At 39.9% G+C, this 10,557-nt stretch overlaps 1 protein-coding gene and 2 long non-coding RNA genes across 3 annotated transcripts; all 3 read left to right on the top strand.

Moving 5' to 3' along the window:
* The first annotated feature begins 1,129 nt into the window (after positions 1-1,129).
* LOC117319930 lies at positions 1,130-2,433 on the top strand. Its single transcript, XR_004530873.1, has 2 exons — positions 1,130-1,295; positions 1,865-2,433. It is a non-coding gene; the product is annotated as an uncharacterized LOC117319930 (long non-coding RNA).
* Positions 2,434-5,240: 2,807 nt separating this feature from the next.
* On the top strand, positions 5,241-8,486 carry LOC117319932. Its single transcript, XM_033874638.1, has one exon. The coding sequence runs from the start codon at positions 5,241-5,243 to the stop codon at positions 8,484-8,486; it is 3,246 nt and encodes a 1,081-aa protein (XP_033730529.1).
* Positions 8,487-8,584: 98 nt separating this feature from the next.
* On the top strand, positions 8,585-9,891 carry LOC117319933. Its single transcript, XR_004530874.1, has 2 exons — positions 8,585-8,753; positions 9,323-9,891. It is a non-coding gene; the product is annotated as an uncharacterized LOC117319933 (long non-coding RNA).
* The last annotated feature ends 666 nt before the right edge of the window (positions 9,892-10,557 follow it).

Raw genomic sequence — 10,557 nt, 5'->3', positions numbered from 1 at the left:
ATACACCCAAGAACAAATGGCAGTCAGGTTCACTGATTCTACTTGACTAAGATATCTGTTTCTGTTAAAAATGGACACTGGCCCTTCATTATCAGTGTACATTTTGTTTTGTTCTGCAGCTTAGAATGGACGGACAGATTCAATGGCTCTACTTGACGAAGATGTTTTCCTGTTAAAAATTGACATTAGCCCCTCATTATCAGTGTGCAATATATTTTGTTTTATTTTGCAGCTTGGAACCCAAGACAAAAGATGTCAAGACAATAGGAACCAGTTCGAGGAATGTCATATCTCTAATCATAACATTCTCCATCCAAGCCTCAGGCCAAGAGAAGTATGCCCAGCTACAGTGAACGAAAACATCCCTAACTTTTATGTCATCCCCCATCAGCGAGGAGCTGCACTGTCTATCCAATGTCTCTCAAGGAATCTACAATAACCACTAAAGAGTTGTAGAAACTCAAACCACATCTAGATATGACACCGCCTCCCAATTTTCATCCTCCTCTAAAGCAACGTAATTTCTGTGATACCATAACAAACACACATCAGAACATATCCAGTCACCTGCGTCTTTGTAAAGTGTAGCACATATCCCTATTTGATCTCGTTTTTGCCGATAAGTCTGGACTACTTTCCATGTCGTTACGTTTTCCCTTTCTTCCTTTCCCCTTTTCGTTTCCTATAGTTCCAATGACTTGCGACTTACCACATGTTTTTTTTCTAGATTTCCTAGAAGCATATGATGTACATGTACTTGGTTAATTGAAAGCTAGTTTTGTTATCGGATAAGACTTTGCATTGCTTTTCCAACACTTTTGTTCTCAACGCTTTCCATTTCTCCCTTTGACTATCATTATATAGTTCTTTCAAAATCGTGCAATAGATATTGAAAGAAAGAAATTGATTTTTTTTTTCAGAAACAATACAAGATCAACACCCTGTACGCTGTTTGAAGAATAATGGTCTAATGTGGTAGATCTTTCCCCGTTTTCTCTACTCTGGTCCGAATGTGGCAGAACAATAACAAAATGTCTCTGTTAATATCATATATCCTGAAGAAGTTTGTTCTGCACGAAATAGAAAACGTTCCTGTTGTGTAGTAACAGATGCTGATATGGCATGTGTGCTGGACCAGCAGTAGGAATTACCTCCCTTGGTATAGCCTACGTCAGTACGTGATATTTAGTAGTTGTTTGTCATGAGTTATCCCCCGTAGTGTCGCTCTTTTTATTGCAGAAGAACGCCAGAAATTATAAACACGTTTTACAGCGTTACAAGACCGCAGTGCATTTGTAAGTTTTTTAGATATATTTTGCAATGTCAATATGGTATATATTGTTTGACAAATATCACATAAGTAATGTGGATCGACGTTCGATTGTCAAATTTAGACATTAATTCAGTATTGTTCGGTTAAGCGATATGTTAGTATTTTTCGAAACAGTGCAAGTCATTTCGTCCCATTTTATATGTATGGCAAAACAGTGCCTCGCTGATTACATGGAGCCTTTTACTTGTGTAACTAAAATGTAAAATTAATGTGTAGCATTACCTCCCATTGTTTGATTTACCATTAATTGTCATTTTATCGATAAATGCGTATTTTAAGTCTGTTAAGGAAAGTTACAGTCTCCTAGTCATATGATTACAGATGTCAGTATTTAGTGCTGCTGTGATTTATTTGTATACACTGTGTAGTTGTAGTTATATAATAATATAGTATGCCAGTTTGAGTTTATTACAATCTCCACATACATATATCTTCATATATATCCAAGGGTAATAAGTACTTCCCTATGTTTGTAGATTACTATTGATATTAGTGTTGTAACTGCTCACAATGTATTTTACTTAATTGTAGAGCACATGTGCAAGCCTATTTTTTGAAATGCCTTAAATCAGAAGTCAGGCTAGGTGTCACCACAGCGTAAGTTTATATATGCATGTACAAGTATAGATCTATTATAGTGTGCAGTACAGTACCTATATATTGTAATGATTCAATCTATAATTGTTAATCAGATGTGTGAATAGTTAAATACTAAATTGTTATAGTGTTTATAATACTATCTATTAGAATGTTGTCTATGAGTTCAGTTCTCAGACATGATAATATGACCATTAACGATGAGGCTAATTGATATCAGAGTTAATATGTCAATAGTTATAGTAACAACAAAGTCTTTGATTGTACAATGTACCTTTAATTTTCAAGTAATTATATTGTTGATTTGTCAATATTATGATACTAGTATTCAGTATTCTAGTCAACAATGTTAGCTATATAGGAAAAACAGTATGTTTAGTATGAAATAGAATATTTGTCACTATGTTAGGACTCATAAGAGTATTTTGTTTCACATTTCAGTTCTTACGGTGTTAACTATGGTTTTAACTATAGTGTTATGTTGAATAAACAAGTTTGACGTCCGTTATCTGTCTGTCATCATTCAGCAAGAGTGAGTGGCGGATCAGTAAGAAGCTGTGACACTGACTATCCTGAAGCCAGTTGAATTAAGGTAAGAGTTTCAGCATGTCTACCGCTGAGAAAACATTAGATGAGCAGCATACCACAGCTGATAAAAACCTGGACGAGGTTCCTACCCCAGAGAGAAAGCAGAGAGTTAGGACCCTGACACCTAAAGCTGCAGAAAACTATGGTAAACAGGTAGAGAAGTATCAGATGCTTATCAGATCAACCTGGCAAGATGTATATGAGTACATAAACAAAAGAACTGGTTCTTTTGAGGAAACCTTAGAAGTTCTCAATGAGACTAAGAGGAATTTATGCCTGATATATGGGAAATATAGATTGGCATGTAGAGATTTCACCAGTTACCTTCATGCAAATTACACAGATGAAAGTATTCGTCTCGTTTCGATCCACACTCACGAAGATGGCAAGTGTGATGAATTGGTTCAGAGCATCCTAAAGCAGTTGGACTCTAAACAAGAATTACTTGCAGAGAGGGCATCACAGCATTCAAGCAGTCACAGGTCTCACAGGTCTAAATCTAGTCGTACATCTAGTTCTAACTCCGAAGCATTGCGAGTTAGAGCTAAAGCTGAGAAGGCCAAGGCGGCTAAAGAGTTCATGAAGAAAGAAGCCATGCTGCTTAAACAACAAGCTGTGTTGGCCGAACAGGAGGCAGTTTCCAAAGCTAAGTCACAACGTCATCGACAGGAATTGGAAATAGACTTGAATATTGTGAAGGAGGAGAGAGAATGTGCAGAGGCTGAAGCCGAAGCAGTTGTGTATGAAGAGTTAAGCTCCCAGGGAGATAGAAGTGAGTCTGAGAATTTTACCTTACCTAAACGAGTTGAAAGTGCTTATGAGCGTACTAGGAGTTATGTCAACACACATCAAAGTGCTGAAAGCACTGAAGGCACTGAGAGCACTGAGTTGATAGTGGAACCAACCAACAACCCAGTTACAGTCTCACTGCCTGTACCGGTAACTACGACCAAGGATGAAGTTGTACCTTCATTAGTAAACTTCCTCATGCGCAAGGAACTCGCATCCTCAAGACTTATGAATTTCAACGACAAATCCAATTCATACCTTAGCTGGAAAACTACATTTCAGTCAGTCATGAAAGAAGCCTCCATTACACCAGGTGAAGAACTTGATCTTCTTGTGAAATGGCTGGGTCCTGTGTCATCGACATATGCTTCAAGTATAAGGAGTAGTAATGGCAGCAATCCAGCTCTCGGCAAGAAACTTTTATGGGAACGCCTTGACGAAAGGTATGGCAGTGCTGAAGCAGTAGAGGCAGCTTTACAAACAAAATTAGATAGTTTTCCTAAACTTATTGACAAGACCAAGATGTATGAACTTGCAGATGTTCTCACAGAAATCGAAGTATTGAAGGATGATCCTAAATATCACCAGATCTTGTCGCATTATGACTCTCCATTAGGTGTGAGGCCGGTATTGACAAAACTGCCGACACGTGTACAATCTAAGTGGACCGATCGAGCCTTTTCATACAAAAACACGAGACATGTTGCCTTCCCTCCTTTCGTATTTTTTGTAACCTTTATAAAGGAAATGGCCCGACTGATGAATGATCCAAGTTTCGTGTTACAAAACGAAAAGTCGACCAGAGAAGATTCCAGGAATCCTGCGAGAACCAACGTCTACAGACCAATCACAGTGAAGAAAACGGAAGTTAATTCGGGAGAAAAGGAAGTTAATGTCAAATTCTGTGCAGTTCATAACTCCACGACTCATTCCCTCAATGAGTGCAGAGAATTCAGAAGGAAACCTTTGGCGGAGAGGAAACTTTTGTTGAAAGAACATAAGATCTGTTTCAAATGTGGTGAGACTAACTCACACATGGCTAAAGAATGCAAGGCCATCATTAAATGTAAGCAATGTGGAAGCAAACAACACCCTACTGGTTTACATCAAACTAATGAGAGTGAGCGTAAGGATTTTAGCCATTCAGAAATGATTCCTCATGGCGGGGAGCAAGTTCAAAGTGTAACAACGAAGTGTACTGCAGTATGTGGACAAGGAATCGGTGGCAGATCCTGTGCTAAAACTTTACTGGTAAATGTGTTTCCGGCTGAGCAACCAGAAAAGGCCATTACAGTTTACGCAGTGATAGACGACCAAAGTAATAGGACACTGATTAGTCCAGAGCTTCTTGACCAACTAGGAGTGCAGGGCGAGGATTACTGCTACACTATTTCTTCATGTACCGGAACTGCTCAAGCTTCTGGACGCAAGGCTGACGGATTAGTCGTTAGTTCGATTGATGGATTTTCGAGTCACTTACTACCGAGTACTATAGAATGTGATGATATACCACAAGACAGATCTGAGGCAGCTACTCCAGAGGTTGTTCTACATCATAGCCACTTAAAGGAACTGAAAGACCATATTCCTAAGTTCCGATCGGATTGTCACATAGGGCTTCTGATTGGAAGAGATTTACCCGAGGCACATCAAGTTCAAAGGCAGATAGTAGGACCTAGACGAGCGCCATTTGCACAGAAGTTGAGCTTAGGATGGGTAGTTATAGGGGAAGTTTGCTTAGGCAAAGTGCACCCTCCTAGTACTGTCAAGGTAATGAAAACTGCTATAATCAACAGTAGGGGTTCTATATTCCAACCGTGTGACTTCAACCTGTATTTCTAAAGAGAGTTCGGAGAACGACCACATCTTTGTTAAAACGAAGGATGATGAGAAGGTCAGTCTGTCTGTTGAAGATCGTCAGTTCCTTGATGTAATGAATGAAGAGTGCCATAAAGATACAGAAGGATTTTGGACAGCACCTTTACCTTTTCGATACCCAAAGTCTAGAATGCCCAACAACAGACCTGTTGCATGGAAGAGAGCTATGATCCTGGATGCGTCTCTCAAGAAGAACCCTACAAAGCGAGAGCATTTTGTATCCTTCATGCAAAAGGTCCTTGACTCTAAAGCAGCAGAGGTAGCCCCACCTACAACTGACGAGGTATGGTACTTGCCCATATTCGGGGTGTATCATCCGAAGAAGCCCGATAAGATCAGGGGAGTATTCGATTCGTCTGCGACTTACGAAGGCATTTCTCTTAATGGAACTCTCCTGTCTGGACCTAACCTTACCAATAGTTTACTGTCAATTCTCCTTCGCTTTAGAAACGATTTGTATGCAGTGACTGCCGATGTGGAACAAATGTTTTACAGGTTTCTCGTGAAGAAAGAACACAGAGATTTCCTGCGTTTCCTATGGTACAGGAACAATGATCCTACTGAGGAACTAATAGAATATCGAATGCGAGCGCATGTATTCGGTAATAGCCCGTCACCAGCTGTTGCCACCTACGCCCTACGTAAAGCGGTTGAGGATGCCGAGAAAGATGTCAAGGATCTAGTTAACCAGGATTTTTATGTCGACGACTGTCTGCTATCTCGTCCTACCGCACAACTAGCAGCTGATGTCGTGAAACGTACCCAGTTGGTGTTGAAGACTAACGGAAACATTCGTTTGCATAAAATAACCTCAAACAACCCTGAGGTGATGAACGCCTTTCATGAAGAAGATCAGTGTCAAACATTGAAATCTTTGAACTTTGACAAGGATGCACTGCCGGTACAGCACAGTTTGGGCATGTCCTGGGACCTAAACACAGACTCTTTCAAGTTCGATATCCAGGTCAATACTAAACCGGAAACCCGTCGGGGCATGCTCTCCACTTTAAACAGCATATTTGACCCGATCGGTTTCCTATCACCAATCACAATCCATGGTCGTATTCTCTTCAGGGAGATTGCTACTGGTACCGGATGGGATGAACCTATACCTACAGAGCAACTGGAAAAGTGGAATGTTTGGACAAGGTCTCTGGAACAACTGAAGGACATCTCCATTCAACGAATGTTCGTTCCTCTTTCCCTCAGCACATCGGACGGGGTAGAACTACATATCTACTCCGACGCCTCGGAGAAGGCGATTGCGACGGTGGCATATGTGGTTACTTTACACGATGGAATATACCATACTGGTTTTGCGGCAGGAAAGTCAAAGATAGCCCCAGTTAGAGGACACACTATACCTAGACTTGAGCTGTGCGCAGCCGTCATGGCAGTTGAACTTGCTGAATTTCTTTGCGAATCTCTCCATATATCTCTACAATCTGTGAGGTACTACAGTGACAGTAAGGTCGTTTTAGGGTATGTTAATAACAAGACACGCAGGTTCTACACATATGTTGCTAATCGCGTGGAAAGGATTTTGCGCAGCTGTCGAGCAGATCAGTGGTCATACGTCAATACTAGAGAAAATCCGGCTGATCTTGCTACTCGTTCTTCCACCAAGCCAGAGGATTTTGCAAACAGCAACTGGCTGCGAGGTCCTGAACAACTCTATAAAAACTCTGCTATAACACCAAGGGAGTTTCCATTAGTAGAGCCAGATGATGACAAGGAGCTGCGACCGGAAGTCACAGTAGCTTCCCGTAAAACTGTTTTAGAAGAAAGCTTCATTGACCGCTTACAAGATTTGTCTAACTGGCGCAAACTAGTGAATGTCATAGTCCTGATTAAGAGAGCTGCTCGTCGCTTCAAGGGAAAACTTACCCCGGACTCTCCGACTGAGAGCACAACACATCTAATCAAGGAATCTACTGCTGTTATCATTAGACTTATTCAAGAGCATGCTTACCATGAAGAAGTTTTGTGTCTAAGGGAAGGAAAACATGTGCCCATGTCAAGTCACATCAGGAATTTGGACCCTTATCTGGATGGTTCTGGTGTCTTGCGTGTAGGGGGACGTCTAGGAAAGAGCGATCTTCCTATCGAGGAAACTAATCCCATAGTTTTACCTAGTAAACATTGTCTGACAAAGTTTTTAGTCCAGCATCATCATAAAGCAGTATATCATCAAGGACGGCTTATCACGGAAGGTTCATTAAGAAACAATGGTTACTGGATAGTAGGTGCTAAAAGGTTGATCACCAGTATCATTAGTAGCTGTGTTACGTGCCGGAAACTTCGAAGGCCCCTGGAACATCAAAAGATGTCTGATCTCCCTAAGGATCGACTTGTTCCAGGGCCCCCGTTCACCTCCGTAGGTGTTGATGCCTTCGGACCTTGGTCCGTAGTCACTAGGAAGACGCGAGGTGGATCAGCAAACTCGAAGCGGTGGGGAATGCTGTTCACGTGTCTGACGACACGTGCCATACACGTGGAGGTAACAGAAGAAATGTCTAGCTCATCATTCATCAACGCTCTGCGACGGTTTGTTGCTATCAGAGGCAACGTGAAAGAAATACGTTCAGACTGTGGAACAAACTTTGTTGGAGCTGTGAACGAGTTACACATTGACAGCGTTAATGTTGGAGATGGACCTACTGCCTCTTATCTCAATGATTCTGGCATCGTGTGGAAATTCAACGCTCCACATTCCTCCCACATGGGTGGAGTGTGGGAGCGAATGATTGGGGTAGTTAGGAGAATACTTGATTCTATGTTAATGGGTGCTGCAGGCAAAAGTCTAACGCATGAGATTTTGGTGACATTCATGGCTGAGGTGTGCGCCATTGTCAACTCTCGACCAGTTGCCTCCATTTCGCATGATCCAAAATCCCCGGAAATCTTAAGCCCAGCTGTTCTTCTGAATCAGAAAGTGAATTACTATGACCCAGTTACAGCATTGAATTTCTCCGAAAGAGACATCTATAAGGGTCATTGGCGCAGAGTCCAGGCCCTCTCTGAAATGTTCTGGAAGAAATGGCGCGAAGGTTACCTTCAAACCCTACAGCCACGTAGGAAGTGGCAGGATGATCAACGAGACCTCAAGGAAGGAGATATTGTGCTTCTCAGAGATAAATCACTACCGCGCAACGATTGGGCGTTAGGAATCATTCAAACTGTGTTTAAAAGTGAATGTGACAATAGGGTTCGCAAAGCTGAAGTTCGCGTCGCAAAGGACAACAGAGTGACTGTGTTAACGCGTCCGATAACAGAAATGGTTCATCTTCTTGAAAAGTAGACTATGGACTCTGTAAATGAAGAACTGTGTATTCTGGTTGTTTAACATTTATAATTTGTAGTAGAAAATAGTGATATTACTAATATCAGATGGGGAGTGTGCTGGACCAGCAGTAGGAATTACCTCCCTTGGTATAGCCTACGTCAGTACGTGATATTTAGTAGTTGTTTGTCATGAGTTATCCCCCGTAGTGTCGCTCTTTTTATTGCAGAAGAACGCCAGAAATTATAAACACGTTTTACAGCGTTACAAGACCGCAGTGCATTTGTAAGTTTTTTAGATATATTTTGCAATGTCAATATGGTATATATTGTTTGACAAATATCACATAAGTAATGTGGATCGACGTTCGATTGTCAAATTTAGACATTAATTCAGTATTGTTCGGTTAAGCGATATGTTAGTATTTTTCGAAACAGTGCAAGTCATTTCGTCCCATTTTATATGTATGGCAAAACAGTGCCTCGCTGATTACATGGAGCCTTTTACTTGTGTAACTAAAATGTAAAATTAATGTGTAGCATTACCTCCCATTGTTTGATTTACCATTAATTGTCATTTTATCGATAAATGCGTATTTTAAGTCTGTTAAGGAAAGTTACAGTCTCCTAGTCATATGATTACAGATGTCAGTATTTAGTGCTGCTGTGATTTATTTGTATACACTGTGTAGTTGTAGTTATATAATAATATAGTATGCCAGTTTGAGTTTATTACAATCTCCACATACATATATCTTCATATATATCCAAGGGTAATAAGTACTTCCCTATGTTTGTAGATTACTATTGATATTAGTGTTGTAACTGCTCACAATGTATTTTACTTAATTGTAGAGCACATGTGCAAGCCTATTTTTTGAAATGCCTTAAATCAGAAGTCAGGCTAGGTGTCACCACAGCGTAAGTTTATATATGCATGTACAAGTATAGATCTATTATAGTGTGCAGTACAGTACCTATATATTGTAATGATTCAATCTATAATTGTTAATCAGATGTGTGAATAGTTAAATACTAAATTGTTATAGTGTTTATAATACTATCTATTAGAATGTTGTCTATGAGTTCAGTTCTCAGACATGATAATATGACCATTAACGATGAGGCTAATTGATATCAGAGTTAATATGTCAATAGTTATAGTAACAACAAAGTCTTTGATTGTACAATGTACCTTTAATTTTCAAGTAATTATATTGTTGATTTGTCAATATTATGATACTAGTATTCAGTATTCTAGTCAACAATGTTAGCTATATAGGAAAAACAGTATGTTTAGTATGAAATAGAATATTTGTCACTATGTTAGGACTCATAAGAGTATTTTGTTTCACATTTCAGTTCTTACGGTGTTAACTATGGTTTTAACTATAGTGTTATGTTGAATAAACAAGTTTGACGTCCGTTATCTGTCTGTCATCATTCAGCAAGAGTGAGTGGCGGATCAGCATGAGTCTCCCGATCTTCATTTCTAGAATTTCAAAGAAGGTAAATGTTGCGTCGTGGACATTGAGCAGCCCCTCAAAGATGTTTTGTTTTATTGCAGTTTCCTTCAGATATTGAAGATGTTTTACCTCTCCTTCCATTCCAGGAGTAAATAGGCAATTCCGTAGTTCTCTGAATATGTGATATTTGCATCTTGCAGGAGTGCTTCCAGCAATATATCTGAGTTTGCCTCTACCTGACGCTGTGATTTCGCCTTCTATTTAGAGCATTATGTTTTATGTTGTTTGTTTTACATTTATCCTTATTTTCTTCTTCATCTGTAGCCTTCTCTTTCAGAAGTTCCTTCTGAATCACAATCATTGCAATTGTCAATAACTATATACTCAAAGGATCTGTCGCATTTTTTTGGACTGAATGCATATATTCTTCTGATTGTAAATGTACATTGAAAGTCTAAACTTCAGCAATATTTCTTTGCTTAAGACTTTGATGCATTCATCATACCCTGTACCCTCTTATTTTGATCTGAAATCCATTCATCGAGGGCATATATATTTCGGTTTATTTGTCTTTTGCAGCACAACCCCTTCTTCTTCTGGGGTGGCCATAAAGTTCGGTTTCGC

This window comes from Pecten maximus, unplaced genomic scaffold, assembly GCF_902652985.1.
Source record: "Pecten maximus unplaced genomic scaffold, xPecMax1.1, whole genome shotgun sequence".
Lineage (NCBI taxonomy): Eukaryota > Metazoa > Mollusca > Bivalvia > Pectinida > Pectinidae > Pecten > Pecten maximus.
The sequence above is the reverse complement of the archived record's forward strand: the minus strand, read 5'-3'. Positions and strand labels throughout refer to the sequence as shown.

Bases quoted from the DNA above. Each gene is read 5' to 3' on its own strand.
- LOC117319932 (XM_033874638.1), top strand. From the start codon at position 5,241: ATGAATGAAGAGTGCCATAAAGATACAGAAGGATTTTGGACAGCACCT.